This window comes from Leptinotarsa decemlineata, unplaced genomic scaffold (assembly GCF_025532065.1).
Source record: "Leptinotarsa decemlineata unplaced genomic scaffold, Ldec_3_MD MMD2_tig00000035_RagTag_RagTag, whole genome shotgun sequence".
Lineage (NCBI taxonomy): Eukaryota > Metazoa > Arthropoda > Insecta > Coleoptera > Chrysomelidae > Leptinotarsa > Leptinotarsa decemlineata.
Window position 1 is genome coordinate 13,716,799 of NW_027412540.1, and position 21,832 is coordinate 13,738,630.

General features: G+C 34.2%; 1 protein-coding gene across 1 annotated transcript; it reads left to right on the plus strand.

The window, feature by feature from the left end:
- Nucleotides 1–4,940: 4,940 nt before the first annotated feature.
- Nucleotides 4,941–14,562, plus strand: Art7 (Arginine methyltransferase 7). Its single transcript, XM_023171600.2, has 3 exons — nucleotides 4,941–6,720; nucleotides 11,399–11,553; nucleotides 14,267–14,562. The coding sequence occupies exons 1-3, from the start codon at nucleotides 5,011–5,013 to the stop codon at nucleotides 14,496–14,498; spliced, it is 2,097 nt and encodes a 698-aa protein (XP_023027368.2). The 5' UTR covers nucleotides 4,941–5,010; the 3' UTR covers nucleotides 14,499–14,562.
- Nucleotides 14,563–21,832: the final 7,270 nt, after the last annotated feature.

The following is a 21,832-nucleotide window of genomic DNA, read 5'->3' on the forward strand; positions in this document are numbered from 1 at the left end:
CAAAGAACGGGTAGTTTCTTTTTGAAATTTATGTGAAAAGATATTTTGAAATAAAATTTAAACCTGACGGTTGTATTTATTTTCATCTTTCTACTTAGCCTCACTGTCGAAGGTATCTGACTTATTTTTATAATACTTTTAATAGCAATATATTCCGATGATATTAATTTGAAACAACAAAAAGAATTAAGAGTTTATTCAACGTGTTTAGTGTCATTGCAACCAAGATGGTGATCCAAGACATGGATAATCACAAATTTCATACGAGTAAGGAGACCACAAAACAGTGATGCCAATTGCTCAAAATCTTTTCTCCTAAGCCTATTTTAAAACCCCCTAAATTCAAACCAAGATACCTCAAATTTTTTTAGTAAATGATAAATCTAATTAAATATTCAAAGTTGCTATAACATTCAACAGTTAACAAGTTGATAGATTAACTTACCTTCATATCCTTATTATAACGAAGTTTTAAATAAAAAGGTTATTGAAAAATGTTTCATAAGATTTTTAAAACATGGTAGCTTTTTTATTGACTTTATGTGAGTACGTCAGAACACAACATCAACTGATACATAAAAAAATAAATACATCAAATGAACACACATATATGGGCATGAATACTTATACTATATTAATTCCCAATTCATTAATGATTTCGAAAAACTCATCAGCTTCCTGTTCTTCATTTGTGTCGATATCAGTTATTCATTTTCTCTCTAAAAAAATCCCCCCCCCCCCAAAAAAAACCCTTTTTTCCAGCCTCAATGAGGCTGGACAAAAGATTGACAAAAATTATTATGAATTCGATATTTATATATATATATATATTATATATATATATATATATATATATATATATATATATATATATATATATATATATATATATATATATATATAAAATTACATATTTCAAATATAATTATTGTATGTTACCACATATCAGTCGAGGAATCGGCGAGTTTTCGATTGTGCGGAAACTTGCGATAATCCGTTAGTCAAGGAAGCTATAGATTACGCTGTAACGTATTCCAAAAACACTTTATTGTGAGATTTTCACTAAATTGTTTTACAAAAACGCAACACGTGTTTCGCCATACAATGGCTTCATCTGGCGTGTCTTTCAACTAATTCTACACATTCAATACTAAATATATATATAGTTTATGGAGTACCTGAAATCAAAGTACCTGTAAACGAAGTACCTGAATTTTAAGTAGCTGATATTTTACCTGAGTTTCTAACGAATTAAATTACCTGCACTTATGTTCCATTTTCACATTTGAAAAAATATATTCAGTAACGGAGAGTTATTGAGTTATTGATTACGCTGTAGACGACACCTCCCAATATAGAAGGCCCCGACACTCTTTCGAATGGGGCCCTCATGTCCTCCGTTAATAGATGAATAATATCTTCATTCATCTCACCCCAGCCAGGTAGGAATACACCGCGAAGGGCGGTACTGATGTCTGAGGACATTCATGCCGCCATCACTCTGACAAAATCCAGTCTGAAGGGTATAGGGGAGCTAAGCTCTAGCCTGAATGAAATCAAGATGACAAACCTGTATGTTACCACATTCTTATCAAGTCTCTGATTCAAAGTTGAGTTGATGAGAGTCGATAAATTATAAACCTAACAGAAATGTCCAGTGTGGGGCTGCTAAATTTTATGGTATATTTCCGTGAGTTATATTTTAGGAATACAGAGTGTTGTACTTAAATTTATGAGTCACCAGGAAAGCTGTTTCCTTCTTATTTCTGAAGTTTTGCCGATACTGAAGTAAAACTCTTTCGACTATCATTCACTTTTTCACAGTTTATTTCAATATTCCTGACAGTAATTATTGTCATTTATGAAAAGTTTTTAATTTTTTCCACGGGTTTTTTAACCATCATTTAACTTCATCATCACTACTGAATGATGAAAATGAATAAGATAACATTTGTATTTTCTCTTTAGACGCCACCATCCTGCCAAACACTGCAGAAGCATGACCTTAACGAGCTCGTGCTGAGGGTAATTTCCAGTGCTCTGGTTGTTCATGTAACATGTAAACCAATGGAACAAACTATGTACCCGCCTAGCGAAGAAGTGGAAAATTTTCTGGATTAGTAATTACCCAAGAGTAGATATCACCTTTTCCACTGAATTTTCAAGAATACTACATGCATTACATTGTAATAAAATTTAAAGTAATAAGCGTTAAGCTAGTGTAAATTGTGTGTGTTATTTCTTGTGCTTAGCAATGCGAACTTTCAATGGCCTTAGTTTCACCGATGTATGATTCTCCGCACTCGCAGGGTATCCGGTAAATGCAATTCTTCAATCCTCTGATGTAGGGAAGTACAAGTATTGGTTGTGGCGGCTTCTCTTCCTTGTGAGGCTCCTGCTGTCTTCTAGCAAAAGCCTGTTCTATCATCACTCTGGAGTAACCAGCGAGGAGAAACCAGCAAATCGGGAATAGCAGAGCATGTTTGGACTCACCAATATAACATCAAGTGGGCTCAAGCTGAAATCATCAACAAAGAGGAACACTGGCTTAGGAGAAAATTCAAGGAAGCTGCGTATATGTTGTCCAACAACGTATTTAGTCAAGCTAGCGTAGGGATACGTAACATGATACGGAAACTTCTAATCAAGCGAAAAACGACCAACTCCCGCCAAACGGTCATTTCCCGCTAAAACCAATGAAGCGGAGAAAGGGAAAAGAGGTTGGGTGAAAGCACTCGAATAACCTATAAATAGTCAGATCTCGGAGGAATAAGTCCAATTAATCACCCGAAGACGATTGTGGATACTAACAATCGAAACGTCGTGACGTAACTTAGTTTGGAATCTTTTAATTTTTACTTTTTATTTTTGTTAATGATATTTTTAATTTTTTAATTTTCAGCTTCTATTAATATATCAATTTATTTTATTTTTGTTGTTGCTTGTATGTTATTTCTTTGTAATCTCAGTCTTTGGTTTTGATAAAATTGTTATTTTCGGTTAATCTTTTTAATTTTTTTTTCAGGGATTTCAAATCAATTTATATTATATATGACAATGGAAGTCCGAACTGATGAAATACACCACGTAACATTGTCAACCACCTTCAAACAAACATACCTACCTATATCTTCTGATAATCCACAACTTGAATCAATTCGAGTGTTGAAATAACGATCAAATCATGGAGCAATAAAATACTTTCTACCATAGTAAAATATAATGTACTCCTTTGTTATGTTCATGTTTCCGCAACAAGGGATCTATGTAACAAATAAGGAAACGCTATTATTATTTTCCGTGGTATCCCTGAGCAATTTACTCTCAGAGTAATAATAAGACATAGAGTTGCCATGCCTATATCAATACAATACATGTATTTTGAAACGGGTATCGCACTATCCTTTTCTGTACAACTTAATGACGAAGGGGGGTGGCGGGAAATGAGGAGTTATGGAGAGTTTGTTTACATTTGAATTAAGTTGGACCATAAAACAGTGGCGGTTGGTTTAGTTGATAATCAGAGGGATATTATATATTTATAAAATAAATCATTTCAGGTGAAAATGTTTTCTGTTTAAATAGTTCTTACAGGAAATCTGATTTATTAGTAAGAGCGCCTGTACACGAGCCACACACACTTTTGTCACTCTGAGAGTTTACTTATTTTTGGTAGAGTTGTCATATCAACTGTTAATGGATCAACTGCATAAATACTTACTTTTGATGCACTGTTTGAAACCTTTGGTGTAGTAATGAATATTACTGGAGTTTTATCCCAACACCAAACCGTTATTATAACACCTTGACACTTGTTTCGATCACCAAGTGACCATCTTCATGATATAGATATCATTATAAGAAAAAACACTCAATTCATTCATAAAATTATGAGTTCATGTCACGAATGAGTTTAATCTACTCATGTCATCGAATTCATTTAAACTCACAATTGTACCTACAAACAACAGGTATTTTATATACCTACAACATTCAACTTTCCATCATTTCATTGCCTAACCCAAAATTTTTTTTTTCTACAGGTGGGCCAAACACCAAACGTTTACTTTATCTTCGCACTTATATAAGTATGGTGTTTGATTTACATTGTGACAACTTTCTTAAAGTAAGTTTGGTATATGATGATCCTAACACAGTAATTTTATTTCTATGTTATGTTTTTCATGATGATTACCTCTTCTGTTTCCATGTGCTACGTGAACACGAAAAATCCATATTTTTTTCTACTTGAATTGCGTAATTTGGAACAGTTATGTTTGATTTTGACATAAGTTTTTCTTTTCCCCGAGTATTGTACTGGATGAGCATGATTTACTCAGCAATTTTCAGGCGTTACCAGCACCTAATTAATTTCATTTGGTCGGGATGACCTACAGAACTATATCTTAGATAGTTCTGTGGGATGACCACCGATAGACCAGCAAGTACCCCGAAACCGGTCTATCGGTGGTCGTTCCGACCAAACGAAATTAATTACTGTTACGTATAGGAAGTTACGTACAATTTTCAGCAAATACGATTGGAACAAAATTCATTCTCCCAATTTCAATAGAACATTCTCTTATATTGAATTTCATTAGTAGTTTCACGGATTTCTCAGTCGTTAGTGTTGATAGAAGTTCAATAGAATGTTGGAATCTCCTAGAAAAATACACTAGAATAATTTCATGAACAATGCATGGGACGGAATGGTGTTTTCATCAATTTTTGTACACACCACGAAATTCAAATAACGAATGTTTTGTTTGATGTCATAAACATAGAAAAGACCTCAGAGTAATAATAAGACATACTCTGAGGAAAAAACCTAACAACTATGAGAATATAGTTTCAAAATAACAGTTAGTCATCTAACAGATGACAACATTGTAATCTCAGAGTATAAAATACTCTGGGATTGTAATCTGTGACTTTATCTTTCCCGCGCTTAGGAGTAGGCATTTTGAGTGTTTATTATTCTGTGATATTGTAAATATAACCTTGTCTCGCATGCTTTTCATTTCAAAACTGTTTTTTTCCAATGCTCTCCGTTTAAATAGAATACATTTTTCAGAAATGAGCGTTTTTGTTCAGAAGTTGAATCCAATCACAGGAATTAATGATTGGGTAGTTCAAAATGAAAGTTATGATTACCACCAAGAAGTTGCTAGATCAGCTTTTGCTGATATGCTCCATGATACAGAAAGAAATCAACTGTATGAGAAGGCTTTGAAAGATGCAATCGACAGGACACATGCAAAGGGAAAAAATGCCAACGTTTTGGACATCGGAACAGGAACAGGATTGCTCTCCATGATGGCAGCACGAAATGGGGCAGATTCTGTTATTGCATGTGAAGCTTTCAAGCCTATGAGCGACTGTGCTTTGAAAATAATTGAATTAAATGGTTTCCAAGATAGAATTCGTGTTATACCGAAAAGATCTACTGATTTGACTGTTGGGGAAGGTGGTGATTTGAGAGAGAGGTGCAATATATTGGTCACAGAAGTTTTTGATACAGAGTTAATAGGAGAAGGTGCACTTTCCACGTTCAGTCATGCTCATAAAAACTTACTGGAGAGAGATTCTATAGTAGTTCCTGAGTCTGCCACAATATATGCTCAGGTCGTTGAGTGTCCTCTAGTGCAGAATTGGAACAAAGTGAAAGATGTATTCGATATGGATGGTGAAAGTTTGATAAAAGTGCCAGAATCCATAAAAAATTGTGCTGGTTCAACTGCGGTACATGACATTCAACTTAGTCAACTACCTTTGAACTCGTTCAATACGATAGTTGCTCCCCTACCTGTTTTACGTTTTGATTGGTCAGGTAGAACTCCTTTCATTTATGAAAGGTCAACTATCAACACTGTCAAAGCTAAACAAGATGGTAAAGCACAAGCTGTATTTATGTGGTGGGAATTGCAAATGGACACAGAGGGAAAAATAATCCTTAGTTGTGCTCCTTGCTGGGCCCATCCTGCGTCAAAAACAAAAAATGATATTGACATACCATGGCGTGATCATTGGATGCAAGCTGTATATTACTTACCTAAAGAAGTATCTGTTCATAAGGACCAAGAAATAAACTTATTAAGCTGTCATGACGAATATTCTTTGTGGTTCAATCTGGTTGAGGATTTGAGAATTTCGAATACTCATTATTTGAACCCCATTTGTGAATGTGGTATACATATAACATTTTCACGGACAAGGATAGGTCAAATGAATGATTCTAGAAGAAACAAAAAATATATTGCGCTCCTTGAAAAATATGTTAATAGTGAAAGCCAAATTCTCGTTGTAAGTGATGGATTCTTTCTAGCTCTTTCTGCTGCGAAACTTGGAGCAAAAAATATATTTTTTGTAGAAACCAATCGCATATCCAGGAACATTTTGGAGGAATATATCAAAGTCAACAGAATTGAAAATGTTACTGTAATTCCATCTTTGGATAATTTGAAGGAAGTAAATCTCAGAGATGTAAATATAGTTTTGGGTGAACCATACTACATTACCAGTATTTTGCCGTGGGATAACTTAATGTTCCTTTATCTGTTGAAAGGAATGACAAAATTTGTTGCTGATGATGCTCAAATATTTCCAAAAAAAGCACATATTAGAGGTGTGGCTGTTCATTTCAAAGATTTGTTCAAAATTAGAAGTCCCCTCAGAAGCTGTGAAGGATTCTTGATGAAAAATTTTGATGAGCTTATCGAGGTTAGTAAAATATTTACCAGCTCATTGATATTCCGTTTGAAAACCTGTTATTTTTTAGATTACTTTTGAATTCTCAGGTGTAGTTTGTATTTTTTTATTAGTTATCAATATTCAAGAGGTAGAAATGAAAATTTGCCTACAATCGAATGGACAATGTGGAAAGAATTAGGGGAATTCAATAGAAATCTGTGACCGATCTGCTGATTTATCAGAAGAACATATTGGATACTTTGAAGTGTCGGTGTGAAGTTCATTCAATTTACACTGATTTCTCAAATGTATTTGATGGAGATAATCATAGAATCTTACTTGATAAACTAAAAGCTTTTGGATTTAGGGGGGGGGGCAGTATTTTATCTTGGGTTAGGAGCTTCTTATTGGGTAGAATTCAGTGGGTGAGGATCAACAATTATATATCGAAAACCATCAATGTTCTCTCTGGTGTTCCCCAAGAGAGTCATTGTGAATCTTTACTATTAAATACTTTTTTATTAATGATCTATCTATCCACATCATTGACTGAATCGACTTACTTTTTGAAGATGATTTTAAGTTGTATCGTCAGATTGAATCCTGTGATGATTGTATGTGACTTCAATCTGATATAAACCAATCAACTGATGGGTGTAGAAAGAATTACTTGGATCTTCATTTAGATGAATGTGTAGTAGTAATGTGCTTTAATTGCTCCCAGTCACCTATTACCTTTGAATGTTGTATAAACTTCCTGTCTTTGAACCAAGTTGAGGAAGTTAAAGATCTCGGTATTATGTTTGATGGAAAACTGACATTCAAAACTTATATTAATAGTATTATACTCAAATCACTAAAACTCTTAGGCTCTGTATCTAAAATCAGTAAGGACTCCTCTGTTGATACAATGAGAATTTTGTATTATTCACTTATGAGATCAAACTTAGCGTATGCATGAATTGTGTGGCCTTCTTCTCACGTGGATTTTAAGATATTGAAAAGAGTCCTTAATACATTCCTGAGGACTACTGTTTACAAAATGGGACGTTATACAACCATAATGGCATATGTTCAATCCTCCATTTGACAACTTAGGAAAATAAGCGAATATGAACAGATTTATTGCTTCTATTCAAATTGTTAGTAGGTCACTAAATTTTAGAGTGAGACAAAGAGAAACTAGGGACGATGATACCATTTTTATTGTACTGTACATTTTTACATTCAATAAATTATGGATTCAATAGTCTAATGTCATGAATTTCAAGGGAGGCAAACGAGTCTGGACTTAAATGAAAAATTGCTTCAGCAGAAATTAGCTCAAAACAATTACAGATCTACTCACTGGACACTGTTCATTGAGAGGACACCTGAACAAAATTGGGCTCTACAACGGAAAGCTTAGCTGTAGGCAATGCAACAAAGGGACAGAGACAGTTCGTTACATTTCATGCAAATGTGTGGCACTGGACAACCCAAATTATGTCCGAAAGAAAGCGACATACAAAAATGAACAAATTAGTACACGGAACAAGATTGTTGGTATAGGTGTCATGAAAAAGATGGGGAAAAATGCAACAAACCCATGAAGCTGCAGTGTTTTTCAGAGACTTGAGAGAAATGGACAAGTCAGATGTCTTCCAAATGGTAGAAAAAAAAACGTTAAGGTTTTAAAACCCATAGAGAATGTTAATATAAAAAATTAGAATAATTTCCCAACCTGAATTGAATGATTTTGAACAAACTCTGTCACAATTTGACTGGACTAAATTGTATTCAGTAGAGGATGATCTGTTTAGCTAACTTTTTAGAATTTTTCTTGGTGAATTTTATAATCCCTTTCCCGAAGAGGAATCATCTCAAGCCATGAATACTCGTATATGAAATTTATTTAAAGTCACGAAAAGCAGATAATATCTACAAAAAAAGAAACTAATACTTTTAATAATAGATAGACACCAGTTGTCCAATCACAGATTGGACAACTCAGGATAAAAAAAGGGAAACTGATATTGAGGCAGATAATATCAATAATTTTGTTGTTGTTGATGATGTTTATCCCAATGTTGGGATGAATATTGGCAATTTCAAATACCCAAATGTGATGAAGTTTCTATGCAATTCTTGAAAAAATAACCAAAACTCCTCTGGCTTCTTTATTTATTGCCCCTTCCATAGAGACTGAAATTAAATATATTATAAAGAATCGGAAAACTCCTATAGTTTATGGATTGAACTTGAAGGTTGTCAAATTCATTTCTGATGATTTAGCTTCAGTTTTGTACTATATTATCAATATATGTTCAGAATACGGTATTTTTCCAGACGAATTAAAACTTGTTGAACCATCTTGTTGAAGTAGTTCCTTTTCGAAAACAAAGGATAATAATAACATTAATCTATCCAGACCAATCTTACTTCTTCCAGTCTTCTCTAAATATTTAGAATTCTCATGTCATATTTCGAAGATAACCAACTCTTCCCCAATGAACACTATTTTTATAGAACAATTAAATCAAAAACAGAAGCAATTATTTCTATTATGAAAAAAATCATAGAAACAATCGACAAAAACCTATATACATGTGCTAATATGTAGGACCTATCAAAGGCATTTGATTGCATCATACATAACTATCTTTTAAACATATAAGAATTGTATGGAGTCCGGGGCATACCACTACAGTTAATTGTCTCCTTCTGTACACAGACCATATCAACAGGTTAGCATTCATAGAGTTTCCTGATAACTTTTGGAGATCCATAGGAATCTATTCTGGGACCTGCCTTTTTATAATTTTTGAACATATTGGAGAGACATAAAAATTGAAAAAGAGTAGAGCATGTTCTTAATGGTTTTAGAAATAAATAATGATAAAACAAACGAATCCAAACTCAATACTTAATAAATAGTAGGTTACCCCAAAGAAAAGGTTTTGATAAATGAAATATCGGACGAAACTGTGATAAAGAATATATTGGTCAGTCTAACGTGCCATTGAAAATCGTTTCAAAGAAATCACAGCACATATTCAATTTCAGAGGCCAGAAAAATCTAGTGTCACTTAACACGCCTTGAAGAACGGCCATAGAATTCATGAAAACTGTCTGAAATCGAATAGATACCAGCTTCAGAGTTAGGAATTAGTTTTCTTTATCCCTTGAAGACACCAACTTGGTTGGTACACGCTTTGAAAGAAGTATTGAGTTCTGGTGTTTGGGAGAAGTTTTTGTTTTGGATCAGAGGTTGTACGAAATTGAGAAACATGAAAAGTCAAGAGCTGTTACGCTTGATATTTCTAAGGCCTTCGACTGTGTGTGGCATGAGGGTTTCGTGCAAGTGGTCTTTGATGGATATCTCTTCAATACTTTTACCATCAACGCTGGTGATCCTCAGGGATCCATATTGTCTCCATCCCTCATTTTGTTGTATATAAACGATATATTGGAAAAAACAGGAATCCAATATATTGCTTTGCTGACGATTGTCTCGTCATTCCATTTGGATTGGGTTGAAAGTAACCAGATTCAATTCAGTGCCACGAAAACAAGGCACCGGTTTTCTCCAAAAAGTTAAACGTCTTCGAACCAGATATAATAATGTCAGATAGGTTTGTTGGGGTTTGAAATGGACACCAATATGTCTTGTCACAAATTATGTCGCTGGAATTGCAAAGGTTGCTTCTCAAAAGCTGTACTACTGTTTGGAACCAGAAAACTGTACACACCTCAGCAACTTTTGATGCTTTATGAAGCTCAGATTAAACCTTCTTTGGAATATTGTTCTCATGTATTGAGCTCCGCCCCTGAGCATACCCTGAAGCTGCTGGATTCCATACAGAACAGAGCCATTCATCTGATTGGAGACCCGAACATCACCTGTAACTTTGATAGTCTGGAAATTTGAAGAAAGGTTAGAGATTTGTCTCTATTTCATAGATACTTTCGCGGGAGGTGTTAGATTGACTTGGCACATTTAATTCCACCAAGAGCGGTACATAACGTCTTTCAGAGATATCTAAAAGGTAATAAGGAGTTGAAACTTGTCTTTCCTGAAACGCCTGAATGTCCACTTAAAGATTGAGAGTTATTCATATATTGTATCAGTTTGAAACAAAATCTGTTTAAAATCTGTTTTTCCGATAATCAGCTGTCGCCCCCATACGAACGACAACTCTCAGAAGTTGAGAAACTTGTGCGAGCTAAGAACTAACGAGGTTTTACCTTTCAACGTGTGATTCCTAACACGGTTGCAGAATCATCCCAGCTTCAACCAGATAAATTCTCTCGAGAAAAATATCTGGTCGAGGCAGGAATCGAACCCACGGTCTTCCGATCTTGTGTGTAATGTATAAATTTTCCATTCTTTATATATCGGAAAAGTAGAAAGCCAAAACAAACAGTGAGAGGGTGAGATGAAATATTTGAGAAAGTATGAGAGTTGGCTCTGTGTATGACTATGAATATTAAATAGTTATAAAAGAAATAAAAATTCCCCAAAATATTGAAGAAAAGAGAATTTAAACTTTCTATGTTTTTACCACTTTTATTTGGGAAAAAATATAGAACGTTTCAATTGTCTTTTCTTCATTATGATTTCATACCACGTAGTAACGGCTACATCTATCAATTTATCCTCAAAATAACTTTTCCATGAATATTTTTTCAAAAACCTCATATCGACATAACTGATTCTTGATTACAGGAATCCTGCAAGATAAGTGATGATAATGTGGAGGCTCAACCTCTCTGGGAGTATCCTGGACGTGCCCTTAGTTCAGTAGCTGATATTGCTGAAATAGATTTGATTAATATTCCTGAAGAATCTTTGGAACACAGAGGAATATTTCACATACAAGGGTAAGGCCAAAATTTCTTTGAATCTGTCTACACGTATTCTTATCCAAGTAGCATATTTTGATATGAATATTGTACAGGGTGTTCTTTGAAGCTAATATTTGAGGAGATTATTTTTGGGTCCATTTTGAGAGACACATTCATTTGATTAAGAACTCTTTCATTTGGAGAACTGCGTTTACGTGCAATAAACTTTCTGAGAACGTTTTTCCGAATAAATTTACTCTCCAGCGATTCAAATCCTAAGTGAATCGCTACTTTCGCACAGGCACCACCCTTAGAACGCCTTCAGTACGATACTTATGTGATATTTCGGTTTTCATATTAATGTGTTCACCCCTTCAGGGGTCACACCTCGGTCCCTTATTATTCAATTTATCTATTAACGACATTATTCATTGCCTACGGCGCGCCAAAGCACTATTATATGCAGATGATTTAAAACTTTTCCTAATTATTAGAACCTCTTTGGATGCCCATAAGCTTCAGTCTGACCTTGACAGTCTATCAAACTGGTGCTCCTCAAATGGCATGGACTTGAATACCACAAAGTGCCATGTCATGCGCTTTTATCGATCCCATGTACCTTCTACCACTTTTGATTACACTTTTAATGCTCATGTCTTGGAGTCTGTTATTCAAATAAAAGACCTTGGGGTTGTTCTTGATCCCACCTTGAGCTTCAGTCTACATATACCCACGGCTATCAATAAAGCCATGAAAATGCTAAAGCAAATTCAAATCCAAGATAGAGTGGATGTTAACATTGATATGCCCTACGCACGTGATATTGAAAATCCCAAGAATTGGCCAGGGTCGTATTCAGAACCAACATCTTGTTGATCGCAAATGCTATATCATACTTAGGAAAACTTTTTTATAATAAAGAGTGAAATGCACAAGTTTTGCAGTTTAACGGGAAAAATGCAGATACTATGTGTAATATAAAAAGATTTTCATTGGATTTTTCACAGCGCACTCAAGCATTATATAAAATCAATAAAATCAGAAGGAATATTAATCAGAATTATTCAACTGGATGAATTTGTCTCTTCATCAGTAGTGTCATCCTCACCAATCTGAATTATCAGTGGCTCGCTTTGTGCCTCTATTATGTTATCAAGCTTCCACATCTTTGTCTCGACTTCGGATATCACATGCCAAACACACTTCTCCCATCTCTCCGCTGTGACTCTTTTCAAAGTAAAAAAAAAGTACTTTGAGATCTGCAAATTTGAACGTCTTCAAAGCTAATATTCTTTGATGGCAGCCAATTTTGGATTTCAACCTTCTTTGAAGACGTTGTCAGAATCTTCTCGAACCGTCGCGAATGATAAGGTGCATTGTCCATTACAATCACATCATTATCCTCCAGATGGGGTGGAACTTTGGAAAACCACTGTTCGAAAGATTCACCGTTCATTTCTTCGTGATAATCTCCAGTTTTCTTCGACTCGAAACACCACAGCCCTTCAGCAATAAACCCATTCTCATTGCCGATGTGACAAATAATAAGCCGTTTTCCTTCACCTGAAATTATGAAGAGGTATGTAAGTAAATAAAACAAATACGAGGGTTACTTTTTATATATTAAGATTGAGGCAGGTCTTAATATAAATATAAGTTTACCTGATGGATTTGTTAATCCGGTGGATAGTCCATCTAGAAAAGCCCTCCTAGATGAGGTCACAGTTTCATCAACCCATACTTTACGAGTAGTATGACCAGAATTAGCCAGGTTTCAACCATATGATAAATTGTTCTCTGTTTTTCCCTATAATATTTAATTTTGGTCAAATACTCTCTCCTCCTTAACACAATTTCCTCTCTATCCAATAATAAATTATTGCGCCCTCGTTTTTTCCATACAAAATTCAAATGTTTCAATACTTTATGGAATGTTGACCGCTTAAAACTTGGCAATAAAACATCTTCATTTATTTCTGTGAGTACTTTGTCTATCGTGGGTATTTCATTTCTGAAAAAGTACTCATGCACTTTCCTCCTGATTGCATGTTTATCAGCATCATCTATTGATTTTATAATGGTTTGACGATTCTGATTTGTATTCGGTTTGGAAAATGTATGATTTTGTTTATATTCCCGTAAAACATTGTAAATCGAAGCGCAACACACTCCAATTTTATCGGAAACTTTCGATACGACTTCGTCGACAGTCGATGTCTCAATTTCTTCCATCTATTTCTTGAACACATTTAAAATCACTTCTTTCATTTCAACACTCAAATGTCTTACTCAGAGGATAGCTCACAGTGTCATCAGCAGTGTCTGTACTGGACATCTTGGAAAACAATTTTAAACAATATACTATAACGCACGCCACACAAACACGCAAATGACTGATTACAACCCTGTGCTGGTACCGAACTCGTACCAAGAAGGCGAATTTACCAATGAACGCTGCCCTTTCCATCTGACACTGGGCGATCACGTGAACATCACGCTTTACTCTATGTTTTACTCTATCTTGGATTTGGATAGACTTTAGGGTTTATCAAACGGCTAACCCACGAATTCACTGACCCAACTGTTTCAACTGTTGCAGTTGAAACGTTTGGAGAATATAATCAAAGAAGGCCACGGCAAAACCCGGAAACCAACCAAAACAAAATATTTTTTTTTACGGTTAATATCTAGTTTTTTACTTTTTCTAAAGTATAACTAGTATAATTTACTCATGTGATTTCTTTTTCAGAAATATGGAGTGTAATGGCATAGCTCTTTGGGTTGACTGGAATTTGGATGATTCCCCAGACAGCACTATTACAACGGGACCAATTCGCCCCATTGAAATAGGAAAAAATATTCACTGGGACATGTACACTCGGCAAGGAGTATGTCTTTTTCCTGGGCGCAACCATAAAGAAATCGAATATAATTTTAAGTTTGACTTTCATGATGGTAACATCACATTCAAATGTCTATAAGCGTTTCAGTTTCAAAAAACAAAAAATCATTGTCATATAATGATAGTAAATAGTGTGTTTTTAACGTGTATTATTATTTGAATATTTCATAAAAAGATATATTCCAAGAATATCATAGTGCCTTAAGCAGTTCTATATACACCAATACACACCAGTCCTATACCGGGTGTCCCACATTTTATGTGACAGGCAATATCTGGTTTGTTGAAGGAGATACACAAAAATGTTTCATACAAAAGTTTTAGGAGTTCATGAGAGTTATATTTTGATATAATTTTTAAATATACAGGGTGTTTGGTGTAGGTGCTACAGACCAAAATTTCATTTTTTAAAATAGAACGCCCTGTATATCATTACATATTCAGATGCTACGTTAAATTCTGATATCATTTCATGTTGGGTTTTTGAAATTCGGTTACGGCGTTGTTGAGTTATTGCTTAAAATGTAAAGTCTTGAGAATGACTATTATTTTTAAAAATATCTCATACAATTATTCTCTCTGCATCAGATCAAATGAAAATTAGTCAAAATTTTGGGTGTTCGAAGTAATGGTTTCAATTTTGAGTTGTGGAATTCAGTCAGGAATTGAAAGAGGTGTATTCGAAAACAAATCTTTAATTAATAACAATGTAAATAATATAACTTGAAACATATTTACACTCACACAATCATTCACATTTATACACAAATCTCACTATGTATACACTGAAATCATACAACATTACAATTATATACTTATAATTAATTATTTTTTATATCGATCCAGTGATGAATATTTGCTCTGGGAGTTTGTTTCAACCATTTTTTAATTCTAGATTTGAAGAGAGTAAGGGAGTTTATATCTGATATGGGCGGGTATAACATTATATAACCTAGGAGCAAGATAGGTACAGCTGCGTTGTCTAATAGTTTTTGACATTTTTGGTATTTCAATCGAATGTATTCTATAACGTGAATGATGTAAGTGATCAACAGTTTTAGCATGTTTGAGATTTTTTCGTTGATATACCAGTAATGTTAGAGCAAAAATTTGTCGTATGTCCATCAGTTCGGCTTCAGCATATAGATCGTCGCTTGGGTAAGTATAGGGTCTATTCAAAATGATCTTGATAATCCACTTGTGGAGTGTCTCCAAGTTCTTAAGGTTATAATTAGTGACCCCTTCCCATGTGATAATACCATACAGATGTGTTTTTACTAATGCATGATAGACAATTTTAATATCAATCAATCAATCAATCAATCAATTTATTCATTGTAAATGAAACATTACAACGTCGTTATTTCCTTAGTATTAAAATTAAAATATATATACACAGAGATGCACAGATCAAAATAAAATAAATATATACAAAATTATCATGCACATGTAAACCTACAAGAGATGTAGTACATGTATTATTCATTTATAAAATCTTCTATTGAATAGAAACTTTTTTTTATTAGGACATTTTTCAGCCAGATGGAGATGTCATTCGAGTGTTTCTTTTTTGCAAAGTCTGGAATTTTATTATATAATTTTTCGCCCCAATAATCGCATCCTTGCTGTGTTTTCTTCAATCGATGAAGAGGAACTTGCAATCTTTATTTCTGGTATCATAGGAATGATTGAGTACATTTTTTGAAAACATCTCTGGATTTGCCTGAACATATTTTAGACAACTATATATATATATATATATATATATATATATATATATATATATATATATATATATATATATATATATATATATGCACTGGGAATGGTGAGGATTCTATGTTGACGAAAAGCCTCTTTGCAGCTATCTCTATATGCAAGTCCGCATAGAATTCTGATGGCTTTTTTTTACTGAACAAATATTTTGTTTGAATCAGAACTTGTGCCCCACAAAAGGATTCCGTAAGTTGCTATGCTGTGAAAGTTTGAAAAATAGGTTATTTTAGCCGCTTGATGTGTTGAAATTGTTTTCATTCTCCTTATACTATATATTGCTGAATTAAGCTTCTTACTCATTTTGCTTATTTGTACCTTCCAATTTAGTTTTGAGTCCAGATGTATTCCAAGGAATTTTAGTGATTTTTCCTCTGTATTGTTTTTGCTTGACATCATTAGCCTTTGAGTTTTTTCTTTGTTTAGCAGGAGTATATTTGCCGTAAACCAAATATCTGATTCGGCTAGAACTTGCTCTGTCTGTTGTCTTATGTCACCTTCATCTTTGCCTTCAACTAGAAAAGTTGTATCATCTGCATATGCACTTGATGCATAAACCTTAATATTTTCGAGAAGATCGTTTGTGTAGATGATAAACAGAATTGGCCCTAAAATAGAACCTTGGGGCACTCCTTGAGTTACCGGAATTGTCTGAGATAGTGAATTTTTCCACCATGTCGATTGGAAACGATTTGACAGGTATGACTTGAGCAGTTTATACGAAATTCCTCTTACTCCATAATATGATAATTTCTCTAACAGTATTTCATGGTCAACAGTATCGAAAGCTTTACTTAAGTCACAGCTTAATATCTGGCAGTCCTCTTGATTATCAATGGCATCTATGATTTTTTGAATAATCTCTATCATTACTGTCATTGTAGATTTTCCTTGCTGATATCCATGCTGAGAGCTGTTGAAATATGCTGAACTGTCAAAGAACTGGACTAATCTCTTTTTGATTACCATTTCGAAAATCTTTGCTATTACTGGTAGAATTGAAATGGGTCTAAAGTTATTTGGAATATCTTCCCCTTTTTTAAAAACTGGTATAACTTTTGCATGCTTTAGTTCATCTGGAAACACCCCTTCGTTTATGCATTTATTGATTATTAATGCAATAGGTTGCGCTATTACATCACCTAAGTCCTTCAAAATTGTGGTTGAAATTCCAAATATATCTTCAGTTCGTTTACGTTTAATTTCATTTAAAATTTGTTTAATTTCTTTTTCATCCGCTTCAGAAAAATAGATTGATCGGACATTATCTATATTATTATTTCTCAGCATTTCAATAGCGGGAACATTGATTTTTCCTATTTTACTTGCTGTTTCTGATCCTACCATTGCAAAATAGTCGTTTAACTCATCAGCCATGAGTTTAGATTTGTTGATTTTTGTAATATTCGGTGCTGTTTCAGACTTAATAATATTCCATATTGCTTTAGTTTTGTCGACAGCCTGTGCAATGTACTCTTCATTATACCTCTTTTTTGTTTCTATTATGTTTCTATTATAATCGTGTTTGTACTGAACATAAGCTCTTTCTGATGCTTCATCTGATCTTACTTTCCTTATTGTGTCTAAGGTATCCAATCTATTTTTCATCTTTTTCAGTTCTTCAGTGTACCATTTTGACGATTTTGTTCTTCTTTCATTTGTTTTTTCTTTTATAGGAAAACATGATTCATATATTGTCAGAAATGCATCATGGTAGCATGTGTAGGCTGTACAGGGATCAAGATTTTCAAGTAATGCTGTCCAATCCAATTCTGATAATTTCTCTTTGCATTTTTCAATGTTTTTAATATTTATGTTTCTCACTGTCACCATGTGATTTTTTATTCTTTCATCTTTTTGAGGCAAATTCCGTATTTGTCTCATATGATCTGACATATGTAAATTTACTGTTTGAGAGTTCGTTTCAGAAATTGTGTTTGTGAATATGTTATCGATGCAGCTTTGAGATCTATATGTTACACGTGATGGTTCTACAGTTGTTTTATGTAATCCATAGGATGACAGCAGATCCTCTACAGAACAGCATGTGTTACTTTCAGTCATGAAATCGATGTTAAAATCTCCCGCTAAATAAATATTTTCCATATTATTCGTTCCTGTTATAAATTGCAAGACTGAGTCCAGCTGTTCTAAAAATATATCGATTTCTCCTTGTGGCGATCTGTAGAGTGCCAGAATTATTCCATATTTTGTTATAACTCCAACGATTTCAATCTGCATTTCAATTGAAAAACCTGCCACCTCTTTCATTTCTCTGTACTCCATATTGTTTCTGAGAAGTATCATTACCCCCCCATATATGTGATGTGTTCTAGAGTAGTAAGTCCCCACAATGAAATTTTCAATAACTAAGGTATCTATTTGCCACTGATTTAGCCAGTGCTCTGTCAATACTGCAATTTTTATTTCCTCTTGTTGATTTATATATGCAGTCATTTGATCAATTTTATTATTTAAACATTGTATATTGAGATTTAAAATTTGATTTTGTTTCACATGCCCTTTGGAGCAATCTGGCTTAGGCGAGGATATAAAAAATTATATTGTAAGTTTTCTTCCTGTGTCTCAGTTTCCATTAATTCTTCAGATAGAGTAGCCTGTCTAATAGGTTGCGAATTTTCACTGTGACCTGTTAGACAGGCTACTCTATCTGAAGAATTAATGGAAACTGAGACACAGGAAGAAAACTTATATAATTTTTTATATCCTCGCCTAAGCCAAGGATATTTTTTAGGTATTTAAATTTATATACCATATATCTCAGTTTTTTTGTCAGATTATTTATATGCGTGTTCCACTTCAAGTTACTGTCAAGCGTAATACCTAAATATTTAACTGTGTTGGTTGATTTGAGTTGTACTATATCATCTGATATTCGAACACCTATAGATGAATAGTTGGGTAGATTTGATTCGTAGCTTGTGAAAGATGTGTACATGGTTTTCTTTACATTTACAGTGAGTAGTTTACTACTGAAATATTCCATGATTACGGGGAATGAAGATGTCACTTGTTCTTTCAAGATATCCCAATTCTCTTCTTTGAAGAAGAATACAGTATCATCAGCAAAACAGGTTATCTCAGCAGGAATAGGTAGGTCGAATAGAGAATTGATATAAATAATAAACAAAATTGGATCGAGCACTGTTCCCTGGGGGACCCCGTATCTTATAGTTCTGTTATTACTCATTTCATCATTAATACTTACCCATTGTTTTCGGTTTTCAAGATAACTTTTCATCAATCGAAGTGTAATCCCCCTGAATCCGATATTCTCGAGGGTTTCTAATAAATCTGGATGGCTGACGGTATCAAATGCTTTTGAGAGATCAACGAATAGACAAATGGAGAGCTCCTTCGAATCTAAAGCATTGAACAGTTTTTTAATTAAATCCGCTATAGCGTCCTGAGTTGATCTCCCATTCATAAACCCATATTGTTTCTCGGAAATCAAGCTGTTTCGTTTGGTATAGTCTACTATTCATGCTTTTATAATTTTCTCGAAGATTTTAGAGATATTTGAGAGAATAGATATGGGCCTGTAGTTTGATACATTATGCCTGTCTCCAGATTTATAAATTGGTTTGATTACAGCAATTTTTAGGGATTCAGGAAATATTCCACTTTCGAGAGATTTGTTTATTTCGTATGTAAGAGGTTTAGCAAGACTATAAACACATTCTTTGATCCAATCTCATCCACCCCTGGTGCTTTGTTTGATTTCAATTCTTTGATAAATGTAATCACTAGAAGAGGTATCAATAGTATAAATAAGGATAACTTTGTAAGTATGATTAGTTTGATCTTCCTCTTGAAGATGATCACTTGGTGATCGAAACATGTGTCGAAGTGTTGAAATAACGGTTTGGTCTTGGGAAAAAAACTTCAGTAATATTAATTTTTGTCTTTTTATTTCTCCGTTTTTATATAAAGTATAAACATTTTTTAAAGAATAGAATGCAAACTCCAGGCTGAAGGGTAGATATTTCTTTCAGATTTGAACAGAGTGAGGATTCTGCTGCTTTAATGTGAGCTGAACGAGTTAAGAAATCTAATCAGAAGTGAGCATCAACTTTGCTGGAGTTTAATCAGTCACAGTGTGCCTAGTATTAGGTTGTTTCAAAAGTTCCGACCGTTTTTATGAGTCTATTTTGACGTGTAATATCTTAGTGAATATGAAACAGTACGCTTTTGCCAAGGTAACACAAGTGCATTTCATCAATTTGGACTTCCACTGTCTAATATGACATAAATTGATTTGAAATCCCTGAAAGAATGTGTAAAAAATGTAAAAAATTAGCTGAAAAAATATCATTTATACTAAGCAAAAAAACTGAAATTACAATGAAATGAAATACAGGCAACAACTAAAAAATAAAAAATAATTGAACTATCAACACAGGATGAAAATAAAAAAAATAAGTTTATTAACAAGAAAAAAAAATTAAAAGATTCCAAACCAAGTTACGTCACGACGTTACGATTGTTAGTATCCACAATCGTCTTCGGGTGATAACTAGACTTATTCCTCCGAGATCTGACTATTTTCACCTATCCCCTCTTACCTCTATGTGCTATGTACCTAGTTGGTTGTGTTTCGCTTGATTAGAGGCTTCCATGTGTTGCGTATCTCTACGCTAGCTTGACTAAATGCGTTGTTGGACATATATGTGGCTCCTTTGAATTTTCTCCTAAACCATTATTCCTCCTTGTGGATGATTTCAGCTTGAGCCTACTTGATGTTATGTTGATGAGTCCAAACATGCTCTGCTATTCCTGGTTTACTGATTTCTCCTCGCTGTGTGTGTTTCTAGTGTTCGACAATGCGGACTTTCAATGGCCTCTTAGTTTCACCGATGTATGATTCTCCGCACTTGTAGGGTATCCGCTAAATGAAATTTTGTAATCGCAGTCCGCGTTGGGTGACCTGGTTTTTGTGAGGCTACTACGGACAGTGTTCCCAGATCTGAAGCAGGTTCTGATGTTATACTTGGACCCAATCCTTATCCTTTCCGACAATCCTCTGATGTAGGGAAGTACGAGTACTGGTTGTGGCGGCTTCTCTTCCTTGTGGAGCTCTTGCTGTCTTCTAGCTAAAACCTGTTTCACCATCAATTTAGAGTAGCCATTCCGATGAAGGTCATTTTTGATGTTGCCTAGTTCCTTTTCAAGACCTTCCTTTGTATAACAGAGCCCAAAAGCACGGTCTAGTAGAGTCTTGATGATTCTTCTCTTAGTCGGTTGATTGTGGTTGGATTCCTGGTTCAGATACTGTGCTGTGTGAGTGGGTTTTCGATATACAGATGTTTTCCCATTTTTCAGTTTTTTTGCTTAATATAATTGTTATTTTTTCAGCTGATCCTTTATTTTTTTACCGATTCTTTCAGGGATTTCAAATCAATTTATATCATATTAGGCAATGGAAGTCCGAACTAATGAAATGCACCAAGAAACATTGTCAACCACCTTCAAATTAACACAAGTCGATTAATTTCGTCAGTATGAAAAGTATGTGCTTGAAATACGATAAAGCCGACGAAGGCCGTTTTGCTTGGTACAGATTGGCGAATGTTCTACCGGTGAGAAAGTTATGGAAGTGTTTGAAAAGATGGTAGTCGG

What these genes read in the sequence shown, in the direction of transcription:
- Art7 (XM_023171600.2), top strand. Translation starts at nt 5,011, where the DNA reads ATGCTTTTCATTTCAAAACTGTTTTTTTCCAATGCTCTCCGTTTAAAT. An exon ending in ATTTTGATGAGCTTATCGAG is followed by an intron (nt 6,721 to 11,398) that starts GTTAGTAAAATA and finishes TCTTGATTACAG; the next exon opens with GAATCCTGCAAGATAAGTGA. An exon ending in GGAATATTTCACATACAAGG is followed by an intron (nt 11,554 to 14,266) that starts GTAAGGCCAAAA and finishes TTTCTTTTTCAG; the next exon opens with AAATATGGAGTGTAATGGCA.